Source organism: Scomber japonicus, chromosome 3, assembly GCF_027409825.1.
Source record: "Scomber japonicus isolate fScoJap1 chromosome 3, fScoJap1.pri, whole genome shotgun sequence".
Lineage (NCBI taxonomy): Eukaryota > Metazoa > Chordata > Actinopteri > Scombriformes > Scombridae > Scomber > Scomber japonicus.
In genome coordinates, this window is record NC_070580.1 from 11596097 (window position 1) to 11614940 (window position 18844).

The 18844-nt window shown below is 40.2% G+C and overlaps 1 protein-coding gene across 7 annotated transcripts; it reads right to left on the reverse strand.

The window, feature by feature from the left end:
• Positions 1 to 2105: 2105 nt before the first annotated feature.
• On the reverse strand, positions 2106 to 18434 carry zmynd8 (zinc finger, MYND-type containing 8). 7 transcript variants are annotated; one of them, XM_053315183.1, is made up of 21 exons: positions 18313 to 18355; positions 15512 to 15643; positions 11391 to 11458; positions 10987 to 11129; positions 8849 to 9070; positions 8545 to 8658; positions 7754 to 7846; positions 7575 to 7662; positions 7261 to 7316; positions 7086 to 7163; positions 6855 to 6970; positions 6257 to 6756; positions 6031 to 6165; positions 5793 to 5948; positions 5011 to 5544; positions 4378 to 4896; positions 3946 to 4148; positions 3466 to 3546; positions 3303 to 3381; positions 2968 to 3207; positions 2106 to 2813 (listed from the first exon to the last, which is right to left on the reverse strand). In XM_053315183.1, exons 3-21 carry the CDS (start codon positions 11413 to 11415, stop codon positions 2638 to 2640), a joined length of 3558 nt encoding a protein of 1185 aa, XP_053171158.1. In that variant the 5' UTR covers positions 11416 to 11458; positions 15512 to 15643; positions 18313 to 18355; the 3' UTR covers positions 2106 to 2637. The 7 variants fall into 7 exon arrangements, with proteins under 7 accessions (XP_053171158.1, XP_053171157.1, XP_053171160.1 ...); XM_053315182.1 differs by lacking the exon at positions 18313 to 18355 and adding an exon at positions 15937 to 16149; XM_053315185.1 differs by lacking the exon at positions 15512 to 15643 and having other exon boundaries at positions 18313 to 18434.
• Positions 18435 to 18844: the final 410 nt, after the last annotated feature.

Consider the following 18844-nt stretch of genomic DNA (forward strand, 5'->3'; position numbering starts at 1 on the left):
CTTCTCATTGTATGTTGCCTGGATGCGACAACTAGGGTGATATCAGCTAAATTGGGCCACTTTTTGGTTAATGGCATGGGAAACTAACAAAAGAACAATATATGACATTTATTTGTGTTCTTATGATTAAAAAGGTTTGTTTTCAATATTTTTGTGTGGAATTTATGTAAGAAAATATAATTGTTTAGACCCTACAGCTATTGAAAGATGAGCTACCCCACATTTTTTAGTTAAGATAAAATGGGCCGTCTGATCAGTAAAAATGGGCCACTAAAATTGCAAAGGAAACAGAGTAATTTCTAATAAAACAATCTCATAAACTTTAATTTCAAAACACATCTATGCACTATAACAATAAAATATTAAAGTTAAATTGCATCAAAACAACTATTTCATAAGAAATAGCCTACAGAAAAACTAGGAGGGAATAAGCGATTACCAACAGGTGTTGAACAGTGCAAATAATGTCTCCAAATATGACAAGAACGCTGCAATATCACTGGCCTACATGTATATATATTTTTACATTATATTCAGCTAGCTTGGAAACCCTTCACCCACTGTCTTTGTGGTTATCAGCATTTAAATCTGCCGCTGATGGTTAGAGGTAGTTTGCAAGTAGGTTCCTGTTGTTACCTGATGCTTCCTCAACAAATGAATGGATGTACGATTGTCTATCTATGCAACCTCCATGCAGCATTGTTCACCTCCCAATTACTTGCTGGGGGTTCAGTGGACATTATACAGTATGGAAAGTTAGGGGGATTGGGGATCGGTATCTCCTGCCACATATTGATTGCTATGTTATGTTACAGTATGGTATGCTTTTTATTGTAAGTTGTCACTATTGGTCATTCATTATTGAAGCCTGAGGTTTTCAAATTTCAATTGTTGTTTCTCTCAACATAATGATTATCCTGACGTCAACATGCCTGGGTATTCCTCTAAGTATTGCCCTACACTTTCCTATTGCATTTCTTATCTTTAACCTACATCTTTCTTTCTTTTGGTTTCTTATATACATCAATGAAGTCTCTGGCTCTCTCACCATGGAACCCAAGGGCTTTTAGCATGGACTGGAGGAGCCCCTGGATTTAGGGCTTGAGGTGGACTACAGACCACACTCCATTCATATGAAAGATGATGAGGGAGGAGTACTGACAATTCAAACATCAGTTTGATGTGTGGCATACCTCAAGAGGTATTTTGAAGTTCTGTTTTTAGAAACATAACTATAAATATGTATAGTGTTATCCATCTGTTATAGTTTGGAATAATAATAATTGAAAAGAGGAAGGGTATTTGTGGTGTGGTGGTTTGTTAGTATATTTTGATATAGTTACTATTAAGATGACTGTGTCAATGTGAACATTACATTATCACCTATGTCCTAAGTTGTTTTCCTGAACACTAAACTCTAACCACTTTAAAGGATGGTGATGAAAATAGGATATTGATATAAATATTTTGTCTCCCTCAATATCTTATTTGTCATATGAAGTGCAAAGGAAGCTTGTTTACTGCTGGAGGACCAAGCAATAGGTTGTGAAAACAGATCAGGAACCTCAACACACAACTTCACAGCATGAAGATGGGACCCCACTGTTAATAAACCACATGTTGGGTTTTTGGGTCAAATCTAAATCTATATGGACACTACGAAACTGGCAACTGAAACTTTGAACTAGGTACCTTTAAAAACAATATACTAAATATTAGAATTGGCTCACTTTCTTTATACTGTATTCTATTGACAGTTAAGACAAAACTGCACTCATAAGTGTGTATTAAGGCTCTTATACCTCTTCTTAAATGTGGCACCCCTGTAACAGTTATAACAGTGTTGACAAAATACAGTCTTAAATTTACACATACCAAAACAATCCAACACATCAACAAGTTCCTCTGACATAACTATTGAATGAAACCTAAATTGGCACTGTTTATGAGCACACCTTTAGACAATAGAATTTACTTGAGTTTGAGAAAAGTTCTCTGTTTAAAACCTACTTACAGACTAAATCTACAGCTGAAATTAGGCTAATTGATTGCAAACTCCTCTGCAACTAATCAGAGTACAGTGTAATCATAGAAACAGCTTGTTTAAAATGTTTGTATTTGTTATTTTCTTTGCAGTATACAGCAGGCAACATTAAAATAACAAATAAATTAACATAGAATACAAAATAAGTAATTTACAGACATTTCTGTCAACAGTCCTCTAATCTAAAAGTGAGGTGGTCCATTAAAAGAGGTTACATTTTTGCAGTCTTGAACTGTTTAACTGTTGTCCTTTTACTGTGTACGTTTTTTGACAGTCAGGCATGCTCTTATGAACTTTATACTGACAGCTCTCTATAGACTGCAAAGGAGTGCACATATATTATTATACATTTTAAACTGCCCCCTCTAGTGGTTACTAACTATCCACTGTCAGTCTTGCTTCCACATTTAAAATGTTTTAAATATCACTGTGCACAGGGGGCATTAGTGAGCCCTGAAAGGCAAACAAAAAAATATAAATAATTTGGATTGCTCCCTGAACAGCCACTGGAACAGAACAACTGATATAGACATATTATCCATGTAGTGAAAAAACAATCTATACATTTACATTTTCAAGTCTGGTAAGCACAGTTATGACAGAGTGACAGCAACGTTATCAGTGCTCTTCTCCATGTCACAGTCTTTGTCTAGTGGTGCAGAGACTGGCGTGTCTCTGAGTGTGTTTGGGCCACTGCTAGACTGCCCTAATGTTTTGTTTGGGGGATCTGTTGCCGACTCAGCCTCAGGTTCTTGCTGTGGGGCTGTGGCTACAAATAGAACAAAAGTAATCAAATGTTAGTGGTACTGTGGTGGGTAATCATGCAGGTCAGCAAAGGATTAAGGACTTATAAACAGGGTTAAGAATTGCCTTGTATGTGTGAATGGCATCAATAAAGTGTTGATGCTAGGAATCGCTGTTACCTGACTGCGTGCAGGATTTCATGTGTTCTGGCCAGTGGGCTTGCTGACACGGATAATCACAGTAGCTGGTGTTCCAGCAGCAGTAGAAGATGGCCTCTTTTCTGCAGTTGGCACACCACTGTTTCTTCTTTGTTTCATCCACTGCTTGCTGTTTCTCCAGCTCCATCTGTTTCTTCACCTCCGTCACCAACCTCTCTCTTTCCTGCTCCAGGCTTTGCCTCATCTCTGCCATTGTCAGCTCTAAATTGAAGTACACAAAGTGATCAAACGCAAGTAGAACTCATTACACTTCAAGTCTATATGCGTAATATTTTGGTGATTCTTAAAGCTCTCACCAAGATTGTGCTTCATTTCTGACAATTCTTGTTGATGCAACCACTGTAATTTTTCTATTTCGATTCTCAGTCGTCTTATCTGAATGAAGGGTCAAATGCAAACAACTGTTATGATCTTAATAGTACTCCAATAGTCAGTGAAGGAAAGAGGGCAAACACCTACCTCTGCTATTGTATTGCCTGAAGTACTTTTAGAAAGGTCATTGTAGATTTCGGTCATTGTACCTTTGATTGCATCCATTATCTAAAGGAGAGAAGACCATAATATTCTGATGTCTCATTCAAGAAAAACATATTTAATGTATGGATAAGATAAATATATAAACTAGTGACACATTTTTTTCTAAAGTCCTGCAGGTCCTATGCAATGTGGCAGGGGAAAAAACTGTGTAGTTTAACAGAGATACACATCTATTTTCTTACTGTATGTAAGTGAATAGAGCTTAGTATATTCTCCATGATTTTCATAATCAGTATCACCTTCATATGTACATAATACAAATATCTAAAATTTGCTCTCAGGGCTTGTTTTCATAGCAATATAATTATCCAGAAAATGATCAAACAGTGACGATATCCATCAACAAGTGACCAGTGGAAATGGAACGTTACAAAAGACTAGTAAATTAAAAATGATACTAACTTTGTTGGTGTACTTGGCAATGTCTGCAGCAACATCTGCTGAGGCAGTGGGGATATAAAGGTCTGTCGCCACCGGAGAAGAAGAAGAAGCAGCAGCTGTGCCTAAACTTGATGCTGCTACCATGGCAACAGAAGCTGGACTACTGGACACCAGGGTGACAGCTGATGTGGATGTGCTGAGTGGAGTGTCTTTTTGTTGAACAGCTTTGATTTAAAAAAACAAAACACATTTAGTCAGAAACATCAATATGGTGAAATATTCAGCATGCCCATTTGCCGCTGTGGATTATAAATTGATGATACCCCTGTTTATGATTAATTTATCATGTTTACTAAACATCTGTTCTCCCTCCCACATTTTCTTGTTATTATTACGTGAGGAAATGTTGACATATAAAGTTATACAAAGTTGTGACCAAACCATGTTATCTACCTTTAACAGCCTGTCTGGTCTGATAGCGTGTGCTTTGTGAAGACTGCTGTGCTGAAGACGAGGATACAGATGTTGAGCTGTTTCCAGTTGCCTGTGTCTGGGTCAGCACCTGTGCCTGACCTTGCCTGGGCGATGAAGCCTGCATTTGCGTGGTCGCCGCAGGTTGCTGGTTCTGCTGCTGACGCTGTACTTTCTGCATGTGCCACTTCTGAGAGGAGGTCTGAAACTTGGCGCTGGGATTCCATACCACAGCTCTCTGCACCACTGGTACCGTCTCTCGGGGCAGCAGAGGGCGCTGTTTCTTCAAAGCTGGTGTGGTGGAGGCTGAGGACGAGGAGGAAGAGGGTGGTGTTGCGGTAGCGCTGGACACAGTTGCTAGGCTGATGGTTGCAGGGGAGGGTGTAGTGAAGGAGACCATGGTGACAGGAATGGCCATAGGGGACTGTGACGAAACACTGGAGGGTGTGGAGGGGGCTGTGCTGTTTTGAGATGGTAGTGTCGAAGGCGTCAGGGCTTTACCTGCAGGAAAAAAGTACATATGTCATTAACCTGTTCCACCTGAGCAAAGTTGCTGATGTTTCAATATTAAAAAGTTCATAAGATTAAAATGTAAAAAGTGGACATCAATCTCACTTTCAGGTTTACCAGCAGATGACTCTTTGACTATGGCATTGTCTTTTCTGCTTCTCTTTCTGTCCTTGCCTCCCTGATCCTCTCCAAGGTCAATAACCAGCTCCCTCTCTGAGTCAGAGTCCTCCACTGGCACAGGCTGCTTTGCCTCATCTTTCACCTGAGCCTTTTCTCGCGGGACAGGTGATGCTGGAGATGCTTTGGTCTTCTCGGGACTCTCTTTTTCCAAATCTGTGCTTACTTTCTCTTTAGCTGGAGTGTCTGATGCTGTTGTGCTGGCATCTCCTGCTGTGGACTCAGATGCCACAGGTGCATCAGGTTTGCCCTCTTTGTCTTGGCTTGGAGATGGTTGGTCTTTGACTCGACTTTTGGAAGGCTCCTTGTGGTCTTCCTCATTGGGTGCTGTGTCATGGCCATCCTTGGTCTTTTGCTCCTCATCACTGGCATACTCACTGTCACTAGAGTCAGATTTATCAGAGTCTTCTGAGTCACTGTGTTCCACACCTTTGTACACATCAACAGAGATCTCGTCGATACCTGCAAAGCAAAGGAAGAAGACATCAGCAAAGGATATCACACAGTGTCAGTATGACACAGGAAGACGCTAAGGAAGTAACTGGATTAAACTGATTCAATAGAAAAAAACAGATCAGGGCATATCTCCAAAATGTGTTTCATTATACAAACTTTGTTTTATTAGTGCACTGGCATTGCTGAATATCAACGACTTTGAGAAGAAATACTTCAGGAATTATTAATTGTTTTTCTACACAAACTGCACTGACCCAGCTGTGCCTTGCAACTCTCAATGGTTTTATCCAAGTTTAGCTGGAAACGGCTCTTGATCTGTCTCTTTGGAGAAGTGAGGACTGGTGTGGCTCCCTGCTTCTGCTGCACCGTTTCACTAAGCTCCTTTAGGTCCATTTCTGCTTTACTCCGATCTGGAAGAATTTGTAACAGTAACAGTATTTAGACATTACATCAAATTTCACGTATATTACATAATCAGAATGAGAGATTCACCTAGATTGAGGTTCAGAATGCTTCCTGTCGGAGGTGTCTTCTCCTGCTTGGGGACACCAGCAGCCTGGGAGTGGAATGGTTTAGGGCTGTCCAAGGAACTGCCAGCAGGACCAGGTCGAGGATGGGCAGGTGATGCTGAACAGAGATTTTTACAGTTAAATGGGAGCCAATAAGAGGAAAAGTCTTTCCTAAATATTGATATGCTAAATTGGATCTGGTGGAATACCTGCACAGTCTATGGACTCTTCTCCCATACTGTACTGGCTGTTTGAAGCTTTCGTCTGGGACTTGTCTGCTGCCTCCTGTTCCCCATCTGAGCCTGTATGGGCCGAGGAGTTGGTGCTCATGGGGGAGCGAGGCATATCACTGAGGGGGAGCCGCCGCCCTGCCGTTGTCCCTCCCACCCCAGCCCCAGACAACATGGTCCTGGACAGGGGGATCTTGGGTGATGCCGTCATATCAAAGCTCAGCTTGATCTTTTCCTGTTTCTCAGATTTGATGGGAGTGGATAAGGGGTTGGAGGGATCCTGCAGCATCTGGAAGTTGTTGTCTGGAGTGTAGGGTGTCCTAAAGGGGGCATAGTTAAAGACCCCAAACTTCTTCCTCATGTTCTCCACATAGACCTCCATCTCTTGCATGGCACTGTTGAAGATGCTTTTGGTCTTCTTCACAGAGAATGGAATCTCTTTGGACATGAGGTAGCAATTGTTTAAAGGGACCCAAGCCCTGAAGGATAAAGATTCACATCATAATGTGCCCTATGTTACAATGAAGCTTGAAATGTGACTCCAAGCTCAAGTAACTGAAGCACAAAGGGCAGATACCTGTCATGCTGACCAAAGAAACGAGCATCCACCTGTCCATCTTTGTCCCGCAGAGCTTTAGCAGGCCAGAAGGGAAATCCTTTCAGTTTGGCCCACACCAGAGGGTGCGGGTTACTCTGCAGACATACAGTAAAACACTGGAACTAAGTGCTTGTATTCCAGTGGTGTATGTTTGAATGGGTACACAATCTGAAAGAATCATCAACAGAAACCTCAAGTTACTCAGCTTACACATGGCTCACAGAACCAGTTGTCTCTCTTTTGGCAAGCAGAGAGATAACACTCAGGACAAACTTCAATCTCGTTCATCTGCAAAAAGAGATTCAAAAATCAAATTTCTTCAATCAATTGATCAAAATCTAGCTCAAATATAAAAAATCCTTTCTAACCTAAACCACATACTGACCTCATGTTCACAGATTTTTACTATAACTTTAGCTGTAGCTGTGAGTTTGTGATTGCCTGAAAAAAGGACATAAAACTATGTTAAACAATTTAAAAACAAAGTAAACACGGTGATAGATCCATATTATTGGTAATCATCTTTTAGTGGAGTTTTATCAGGAAGATGACATCATATTTTATCTAATAATTATGCAGAGCATTGTAATTAAATGCATAATTCTAATTAAAAACTGACAAAATATAAAATGAGTTAACAACACTGCAGGTATTCATCCAGATTATACTTCAGTATGATTACCAGATGATGCAACATACCTCCATTATATATAATACAGTTGTGCAAAATCCACTTCGCATCTGCCAAGAAGGCCTCTGTGCAGCCATACATTTTCTTTTTGATATTCTGCAAAAAGAAAAGATGGTGAATGACTGACAACTGTTCATCTTTAAATTGAAAACATCTAAATAATAATGTGTGGCAGTTTGTGTTTTACCTTCTCAAGTGTGCAAAGATCCATTGGATGAAAAATGTACTCTGCATAATCTGGATGTTGTTCAAGAGACACAGGTTTCTGGAAGGGCTCAGTCTATAAAATCAAGTAGACAGAAAAGAGAGTGAAGGTACCAAACTCTGGCCAAATTCACTGTACAACCTTCCCCTCTACCGCACATGAACATGCTACCACCATGCTACTAGTAAAAACTCTAAAAGCCGCTTCAAACAAAAGGTGGAAAACCAGTGGAGGAAGAAATCATGACGGGGTCTTGTTAGTGGTGTAATTGATTACCCAATTAAAAGTCTTTCTCTGCGTGGAAGCTGCATGGGGGGAGCGAGATGACAAGCGGGGATGATCCTGAAAGAGAGTGAGAGGGGCAGCTGTATCCTCACCACCAGCTAGCATGTTTACCTTCATGGTTTCCAGCCATGATAGGCCCATTATAGCACAATGACTGTGATTGTTAGTTCTGTTATAAGAGATTATTTGCACATGCAAATCAGTATTACATCATGCTGGACTGATTTGTGGATAGCTAGCACTTCTGGGTGCAGATAAGGTCTGTCACGACTGATGAGAATAAAATGACCAGAAAAAAAGCGTGTATTTTGCTTGCATAGGCACTCTAACAATCAAGACTGTCCAGAAAAGAACATTATAACCAGAAACTGCAGAAATTAAAATAATAAACAGAGTAGCCATCTATAATTAAGCTACCTGCCCCAATACTACATCATCAGTTTGGTAGCATGAATTACCTAAAAAGACAGAGGGACCAGAATACTTACACCTGGTTGTTTCATCTTCTGAAGAGCAAACTTTAGTAGGTAAGACAGCTGTTCTATATTTAGCATCATCATGGCTTTGCTCTGAGTCTCTATACACTCGGCAACTGTTATTTTCTAAAAGACATCAAGAAGAAAAGAGTTGATACCCCATTATTGCACATAATTCATGAAGGCTCATGTTTTTGTCACTTATGTCCAAACTTACTGAGAGGTCATCCATAACTGAACAAATATTACAAGAGGTTTTCACTACAGGCTTTGAATTATGGTAACACCCATACACTATACATTGCTGGGTGAGTACCTCACACTCCGGACAGAACCAGTCGCCATCGGGCTCGGCTGGTAGTTTGAGGCACTTGGCGTGGTACACCCTGGGGCAGAGCTCACAGCAGAGCACCTGGCCCTCGCGGTGGCACAGCCAGCAGTAGAAGTCATTCCTGCCGTCCTGCGGTACAACATCAACAGGGTCTGTGGTGAGTGCTGGCTGCTTCACATAGTAAAAGGGACCATGTCTTAGTTCTGACTGGAATGCAGGCAAAAGAAACACAAAGTTGGGGAAGGTCAAAATCAGGATTTAAGAAGTCACGCAGGCATGCACAGCATCACTATGAAGATATACTGGAGTCACTGCCCAAAACACAGACTACTGTGAGCACTGAAATACCACAATCATTGAGATTTAAGTTTGAATTAACATCATATTTTTTCAAATTCTTTGTGACTGAAATCACCCCAAAAGTCAACTGTCAACATGTGACACTCTCAGTCCTCTGATTTGAGTCTGTGTTTTAGAACAACGCCATCACCAGTGGGCAGAAGAGTCAACAGTATGAGTAACCTTGATAAAACTGGCAAAAGCTTAAATGGTTACAGTAGCAACTAATCATTCACAAAGGTCACTCTAATGCGCCATGACTAATATACTAACAATCATTAACCTATGGTGCATTTGTGACCTGCTTAAAACACACAGCTAACACACAGCAAGTAAAGCTTGCACATAATCACATGATTTCCTCAGCCTGCTGACACTTTTACTAAAATAGTTTATTATACTATACAACGCATTTAAAAATGAAAAACATTTAAAAGATACACAGATACCATCTTCTCATGACTGAATACTCTCATCTTGAGCAGACTATAAAACAACAAAAGGCCAAACTGAGGATCTGAATACTTTCATTGCTGTTAGTAGTGTCCAATGAGATTGAAATTTATATTTACAATGCTATTACATATGGCATGCCATTCTAAACATAGTACTGTAAAATAACTTAAATAATAATTTGATCTCAATGAACCAGACTAATGGTGGAAATCACATGATAAATAATTATAAATTATAAACACTATCAGAATATTTTGCCTCTAAATGAATCATTCATTCATTCATTGGCTCACTTATGAGGAACTTTCAGTTTTACACTTTTGCAGACAGCTGAGAGTAAATAATGTGTATCAGCATTCAAAAAGTCTCTGGAACATGATTCATCATTCAAATGTCAAACAGTCAAAATCTGGCAAAAGTCTTAGTACATGACAGAAAAGGTTAAATGCCAGCAAAAGCTAATACAGCTGCCTCAGTATTACAAGATATTATGGCATGATACTGTCAGTGTAGCAATATGGAAATGCAGGACATAATATCATGATATACTGCAATATTGATTATTTGTCCCAGCCAAAGAGTAGACTGAAGAGTACTGGTGAAAGTTGTGGAGGAAAGGGGAAAATTCAAGAGTAAAATTCACACTTATGTATAGAAATAAATACACAACATCTCATTTTTTATGGAAAACACATTTATTTTAATTGAAATAAACTCAACTCCACCTGCTCAGGTGGAGCCGGTCAGTGACCAACAGATCAACTGATCTGGGCAACTTCCAGATGTGATTGTGTGTGTGTGTGTGTGTGTGTGTGTGTGTGTGTGTGTGTGTGTGTGTGTGTGTGTGTGTGTGTGTGTGTGTGTGTGTGTGTGTGTGTGTGTGTGGAGCAAAGACATCCTGCATAAGAGCATTCATGCTCAGTGAAGCTATCCTGGATAAATTAAGGCTAATAAATATTGACAGAATATGAATTACTGTTCACCACGAAAGGCATTTTTTTCTAAGCACAAAAGATGTTTATTACATGTCTGTCACTGGAAGTATAGTCACAGTATTTCAAATAGATGAATATTTTGGCATTTTGGTATATGAGCAAGACTGCATCAGTGCACCAACAATTCAAATGTAATGTGAAGGGCTGAATGTGGCAGATTGTGATGTTTTGAATATTTCAGGTGTAAAATAACTAGAATTTATTTGTTGTCTACTGTAGTTTAGGTCTGAATATCAAAAGACAATCAATTTGGTAATGATAGCAGGTTTGAATCCCATTTCTTGGTGGTGGGGTTGTTTACATTTGGATGACGGGTTGTGCCTTGGTTGTTACCTGGTCTTTGCAGCTGCTAACAGCCCCCGGTTTCTTCTTCTTTTTCATTGGACAGGGGGAGGTTTCAGCAGAGGAGTGACCATTGGATGAGTGAGAGGGGCTTGGCATCTTTCGTTTTTGAGCCATCCGCTCTGTGTCTGAAACTGCAGATAAAGGTCAGAGATCACGCAAACCAAGGAGGGCATACTGATAGCCTCCTCCAAGCATAAGAAAATACCAAATATGACACAGCTTAGTTTCCCTGCACTTACAGTTAGGTGAAACCAGTAAAGATAGATTGTACACATCACATTGTGTACAATAATGTGTGGCACTAGGTTATTTCATAGGTATAGACCCTGGTATAGAGATATAGCTTTGCTGACCTATATACAAACAGTATAAATAATATAGTATGTTCTTACCTTTGGATCGTGTTGAGATCTCCATTCCCTCTGTTGAAGTGTCAGTCTTCCCCTCTTCCTCTGCCACACTGATACAGAAAAAAGACATTGTCAAAGATATGGAAGTCATACACAGCATACAGCTGAGGATTTCTCCTACGCAACAATTATATTTCACACAATTCACACACTGACCCATCATTTCCTGTCAGCTATCTACAGCATTCTATCTAATAAAGGCAGACTGTTCCCAAAATAAGACACACTGCAGTGTGTAGCGAATATAAGACACACTATAGTGTGTAAATAACATTATGTCCTTGGTGCAAACATCATCACTGCTCAAGTCTAGTAACCTCCCAAGCTAAACTGTCCTTGAAAACCAAATGAAAGATGAAAGATTAGTTTCTTGATTTTATCCAGTTGAATCAGAGCTTTATATCACCAAACACAACTGCTCGGCTCAGAGGCCCAACACTAACAAGATCAAAATAATCTTAGTGACTTCCATTTGTCAGCTACATTAGTTGATGTAGAAATGGTCACATTTTCAGTTGTACAATTGTAAGTTTGTTATAAAGTACCTTACCTACCAGTTAATGTGTTTCCCTTCATCCTACTGCAGTGGACTTATTCTAGACAAGAAAGGTCAAATGTGCCAAAAGACTGTCTGTTTAGACTTATATAATTCTGACTAGATTTGAGACACTGGTTTGAGAACAGAAGTATTATAAAGTTTACCATGTTCATGTGTCAGATTAAATTTAAGATTAAATGAATTAAATGATTAAATTAATATTCAAACCTTAACTTCTATAGCAATGTACTGTACTAAAAACATATGTTTCAGAACTCTAGAATAATATGAATATTTAAGACAGGAAATTGAGTTTTGACTGATTTCCCTTTGTTTGGTGTGGTAGAATACTGAAAAATGGTTTATGAATTCTCCTTCCACCAACACAAACATGTCTTTATAATAATGCCCTGCTGAGGTTTACCTGATTTTAAATCAACCCATAAAAACTATTATTATGAAACAAACTAATGCACAGCTGAACACTGTAAGATACATATCTTGGGGCTTCTTCAGAACTTTCAAGACACATCACAACTGAAAATAACGACATTGTAACCATTATATCACACAAAACACCTTAAAGACACATAAAAAAGAATGTTGAGCTTTTCTTTGTCTAAAACTCAGCTAAAGCAAATATTAAACATTAAAGGAGCGATTGCAGCTAAATGTATATTCTCCAATTATAAATAGCAGTCACCTTTCTTCACTGACCACAGATCTATAAATAGAAAACATGAAAACACAAACAAGCATCATCTGCAGCATCTGCAACTTCTGACATCCAACAAGTAAAAACCATGTAAACAGACTATTAGTTATATTCACTGATCAAGTGAAGTATCAACAGACAGAACATCATAATGATTGCACAATAATAGCCCCCGGTTCTGTTAAGAAACATTTCCTTGAAACGCAAGCCACAGTCTGATGTGATTCACTTCATTATCAAAATCTGCCCAACAGGTTTTTTCTCAGCATCATGATTCACCTTGGTGTGCAGGCGCCCTGTTGTCGATCCTATTATTGCTTCCATTCTCTCTGACGGCACAACAGATGCACTGGCCTCACCATTCTGATGGCTTCAATTTGGCCAATAATTATGTCACTTATTCCTGAAGGAAGCCCTATTTGAATTTTACATGTGAAAAACAGACAGTCATACACTGAAAACAAAAATACTGCTTCAGTTTCAGTGATCTTGTTCACCAAGCCTCACACCCCTCCTCCTCCTCCTCCTCCTCCTCCTCCATCATCACTAAAGATACATGAAATGACGGGCAGGAACACAGCACATCTGCAGAGGCAGACAGGAGTGCAGTGAAATGGCTTTACTGGCCTCCTCATCTAACCTGTCTGGACAGCCTCAGACAGTCTACCCCAGCAACATCCTGTCCTGTCCAGGTCAGGAATATAGCAACAAGAGACAAAGACAACGACAGTCACAGGGACAAGAAAGAAAACCAAACCCTCCTACCCTGACCAAAACACATTACTAAATGAAAGCTCATAGAGAACACAATACAGCCTATTGTAACCTACTGATACAAGTCTTTCCACACCCACCACTGCCATAACATCCATGCTTCAATGTAGGAAATCAACAGCATACCTTTTTCCTTACTTACATACAGATTCTTCAGCCTATTCTTTAATCTTTTTTCAATTATTGAGGGCGTTGGGGGAAGAGGGAAACGATGGGTCCAGGTTTCCCAGAAGGCCTTCTCTCCCTGCTGCTCTCTCCTGCAATTGTCAATCTTTAACCTCAGCTGCAAGCTGCTGATTGGCTCAAGCACACACAGAGATGGCTGATTGGGTGCTAAGCTCCGTGTGCCACACGGGCTCTCTTCTCCCCGCTCTCTTCAGCCACAGTGCTGCAATGCAGAGAGGACTGCTCCTCACTGGCTGCTAAAACCTTCTGAAAAACCAAGTCCCTCACTCCTCTGAAACCCCGTACAGGCATAAACTGGCCGTGGGCCTTTTATCAGACGTGAGAGATGCGGCTCTACAGGCTTGACAGTGAGCGGATCAGATTCCCTCCCTTGCTGTGCTCTCAGCCAGTGTATGTGTATGGCATCCATTTTGAAGAAGCTCTCTCTCTCTCTCTCCCCCTCTCTCTCTCTCTCTCTGTCTCTGACCGCTGCGCGTACCGCACACACAGCGAGCACACGCCGCACCAGTCGGATTCTGCTGTAAAGGACCACATGCAGCTTATTATGTGCCCCAGCATGTTGATATTCAGCGTGGGCCCTAATAGTGAACACAAAAGAGAGGACTGAAAATGTCACAGGCCTCCCAGACAGCACGGAAGGCATAACCCCCCCTTCTCCCCCACCCCCATGCTTCTTAGGCTCTGTCATAATCAATATCTGCCTGGAGTCATATGCAACAATAAAATGAATAAAGCTTTATATTTTCCCATCTTTGTGTGTGACCAAACATTTTCATTTAATTTCATTAATATAGAACACAATAGCCTAAATACAAATTATACATATGATTCATAAATACTGGTACAGTTGTATAAATATCCTACAAAACAGAACCATGTCCGAGACAGATGACATCATCTAGACAGATCCAAGGTCAGTTGATAGATGTGTTAGAGGCAGAGACCAAACTATATAGGCAATGATGGTGTAATGCAGATTAAAGTGTGCCTACAGCAATCCTAACACCAGAGTGGAATGAAGGGATTAGACACATTACCAAGCAACATTCACAAAACACTGAGAGAGGGGGGGTGGTTTGCTGTTTCAGTCCATGCAGACTGCCTCTGAACCCTGGTCAAGCAACACTATGTGTGCCATTATATCCAGGCCATGGTTAATAAAACATTATACATCATGCATACCACCTGGAATATATCAGATGCTCAAGAATACAATAACAATATTGATAAACTGGTAGAAATAGATGCCATCACTAACTAAACTGAACCATTTTCACCTGACTCATGCACACAGAAAACCAACACCATTACATATAAACAGAATTCAAATCAAACCTGGTCGACTTCAAACAGGTTTTCAAGCCTCTTTGGATGAGATGAGATTTTCCTATGCAATGCCTTTTTCAGAGGAAGTCCTTTCCTTCTTCTTTCCTTCTCTCTTACATACAAATACCCAGTGTGCTTGGAGCAGAGGGACAGAAAGGGGAAGCTCTCTAAAATGGCTGACACTCGGAAGCAGAGAGAACAACACTGGGAGGCAGTGCACACCATTAGGCTGAGGCAATTCCTCCAACTCTGTGATAAATAAGCTGCTATGGCACATTCAATCCGTAGATATTTGATCTTTTAGAAAAGGAGGTGAGCAGATTACAGTTATTAGGCCTGCTAAAAGCATGTTTTATTCACCAATGAAAAAGGGGCATCATGGTGAGGTGAACTGTGTTTTGGGTGAAGTGGAGATAAATTAGGTAACTAGATAATTTACAGTCTGTACTTGGTTGTATTTTTTTTTTGTTTTTTTGTCTGTGGTACAATTAGCAACGGTGCCCTTCTCCTTTGCTCTCATGCCAGTTTGAGGCCTAAATTAAAGTTGCTGTGCTGTCAGTTTACCATCTGTTAATTCCTCTGGGGACTCCCCTTTGCACTGCTCCCTGTCTCTCCCATCCTGCCTGGTTCCCTCACCAGGCCTGCCATCTTGACAGCAGGCCAGGAGCAGCCACAACAACTCAGTCCTCTTCTGGTCTTGACAAAAAAGAAAGCAGGTTTTCTCAGTCAGTATACTCTGAATACACAATGACCTTACACTTGACCTATTGCCCCCAACCGTACGTGTTAGGACAGACTGTCTGCTGTACTGTACCCATGCTAGGCTCTTCCTCCAAGCTCAAGTCCTGTGCTCTGGGGTGACAAAATACTCTTCCCCCTCCCCCAGTCTATCAGACAAACCTGTATTATTACTCAGGCATGGATCATACACAGTGGCTGATGCCTTACCTACAGAGTAGTATATGTGAAAGAATGAAAATAAGGCTTACCTCTGTGGATGCATGGCTAAAAAACTCTGTGTGATATGTCAATGCTTATTAAAACATGGAGGACAGCCCTGTCAGCCCTCACCCTGCTCAGAGCACAGCCACGGCTTTCCAAGCTGTCCGACTCACTGCTCTGATATAAGGCACACTGAGACTGGCCGCCTTTGCTGGTAAAATGTAAGGCGGCTGCCGATTGGCTGATGCATTTCCTGGCTGCTTGTCTTTTGTTCAGCACAGGCAGGCTGAAACGCAGTGCTCACAGCAAGAGGAGCTAGGCCCAGATCTAAATAATAAGCCACTGCACACATATCAGTTACCAAGAGGTCTGCATACAGCTGCTGTGGTTTCATAAAGCTACTACACAGAGGGTCTTTGGTGCAGTTGTCGAATGCAGTCAGCACATGTGCGTATAAAGGACAGGCCTGGGGCTGTATACTTCAGGAGGAATTTATCTCACTATTCTCCTCAAAGTTAAACTTTGAAAAGATTAAAAACTGCTATATAAATAAAAAAAATAGGTAAGCAGGGAATCGTTGAAATGTACTCCATTGCTATCAAAGTTTAACAACAATGCTAAAAATGCAGACTACAGTCATGTGATCTGCTGGCCTTTGAACGGGTGTGATTGCATGTTAACCATGTGATTCCAGGCCAAGATTATACTGTAAAGAACAATGACTTTTAGTTTCTGTCATGTGGTTCTATAATGAATATTTTCACAAGATTTACAATGATGTGATTATGTGAAAATGTGTGTCCCTCACAACTACTGCTGCAACAACTAGTCGATTGATACATTAATTGATTAAAATTAAATAATTACTGACTATTTTGACAATTATTATTTCATTTTTCAAAGAAAAATAACAAACATTTGCTGATTCCAGCTTCTCAAATGAGTTTCTTTGTTGTTTAGGACACCCAGTAAAATATTTTTTATTAGACTGTAGGTCCAAACATCACTTTGTTTTAACTATGTTTTGAAATTGTTTAATCATAGCTTTATATATATCATACCATTACACATGTGAATGTTTTTTAATACAGTTTATAATATGGCACTAGCACCTACTGTATATAGAGGAGATGAAAGCAGTCATAGGCTCATTGTTCCCTGTCAATACTTAGATGCAACTGGTGACTAAGTGAATGGAAAAGCTGTCTATTCAGCCATTACTGCAACATTCAATTGCAGTAATGGCTGTCCAACACATGTGGATATAAATAATTTTCTTGTAAATCCACAGCATCCATTATAGTATGCAGCATTACACCAAAATATGAGGCTGGATCGCTTTAGGGGGAAACAGACCATTGCCTCTCTGTAGGCAAACTTTACATGCTGAAATTCAGTCTGTTCGTTTATTTGGTTGTTTCAATATGAGATTGTTGACCATAATGCCACATGCACTCTTGATTGATGATTAATATCAGACTACGGGGAAGCACCTGTCTGAATTGTTGACTTCACTATGGTCTATCTTCAAACTGGAAGAACAGCAGTGACCTCTAGTGGGAAAACTGTTTTGATCACACCATCGACTGGCTCAGATACTCTCAAACTTATACATGTATTGGGACCAACAAATAAATAAGGAGTAAAGTAAGCAGCCCAGTTGAAAATGTTTTTTTCAAAGATCCCAACAGAAATATTTTGTTACCTTGATAAAGTATAGAACCACACATGAGCAGGTTATAGTACAAGTGGGAAGATAGAGGCATACATCAATACAGTCAGTCAGCATATATTCGGGTTTCTAGGTATACAATAAACAACTAACTCATCTATTGACTCCTGGACTGACCTATCATAGCACATACTGTATGTACCCTGTCACCTTGAGTGCACACTCAGCAGGCTACATAGTGCAGCTTATTATATTCAGCCATATCCTGGTCTACTACCTGCCGTCACAGTGTTGTAATTTGATCAACCACAAATCTATTTTGAAATATGGCCCATGGAAGCACAATGTAAATTGACATGATAAATGTCTTCAAACCGGATTAGCCCACTATAGGCTACCAAATATTAATGCAAGTGTAACAATTAAACAATAAACTAATAATGTAGGCTTTAGCAGCAAGGTCACACAATTAACTGCTGAAGATGTGTTCACTTGAGACGAAATTAAGTTATATTACATGGACTCAAACTAAGGTTTTATGAGATTGGAATTGTGTCCAACGCATCCCTTGCTGGTTAATATTTGCATTATTGGCTTATGTTTAACGTAAACTAGCCACCGAGATAATACAATTAATGTGACCTTTAAGTTAGCTAGCGTTAATTAACTAATTAGCCGTGAGCTTGTGCCTAAGACACAATAACTTAACTCAACAGAGAAGACATACAAAACACCTCGCCTGTCTACTTACCAGATATGTTAATTCTATTAAATTATTCAGGTATCACTCGCATAAAACGGTGACTAGTGATATATAACATTTTATATATGCTGTCACGTTTGTTGGTCACTGAACCGTGTGCTAGTTTTTTTTTTCCTAGGATGGCCAAACCATGACCCGCCCTACCGTGTCTCTGATTGGTTTACCGTGATGTTCTAACCGTAATCCTGACCAATCTCACTCCTCGGTCTTAAATTGAACCAATCCAACCAACGAAGGCAACGAGCATTAGCCAATCGTAGGCAGAGTAGGGCGGATCAAGACTTCGCTATCCTGGAGGGAAAAAAGTGGATACAGGTAACGATCCCTGAATACCTCAAGATGGCGCCCTGAAGCTAACCATTCACTGCAGAGGCCAACTCCTTCAAAAGCCTTCAAGCCCTCCTTGGATTCAAGGCCTTGAATGTCAGTGTGGTTTTAGAAGACTTCTTTCTTATCTTTTTCCTTAGTTTGTACATTGTAGGGTAAAATACGTCTCCGTGGTTGTGTTTGCTTTAATGTA

Excerpts from the sequence above, each read along its gene's own strand:
- zmynd8 (XM_053315179.1), bottom strand. Across the intron at positions 9,071-10,986 it reads TTAGCAGCTGCAAAGACCAG|TCAGAACTAAGACATGGTCC; the intron begins GTAACAACCAAG and ends CCTGCATTCCAG. Across the intron at positions 3,208-3,302 it reads AGAAATGAAGCACAATCTTG|AGCTGACAATGGCAGAGATG; the intron begins GTGAGAGCTTTA and ends ACTTCAATTTAG.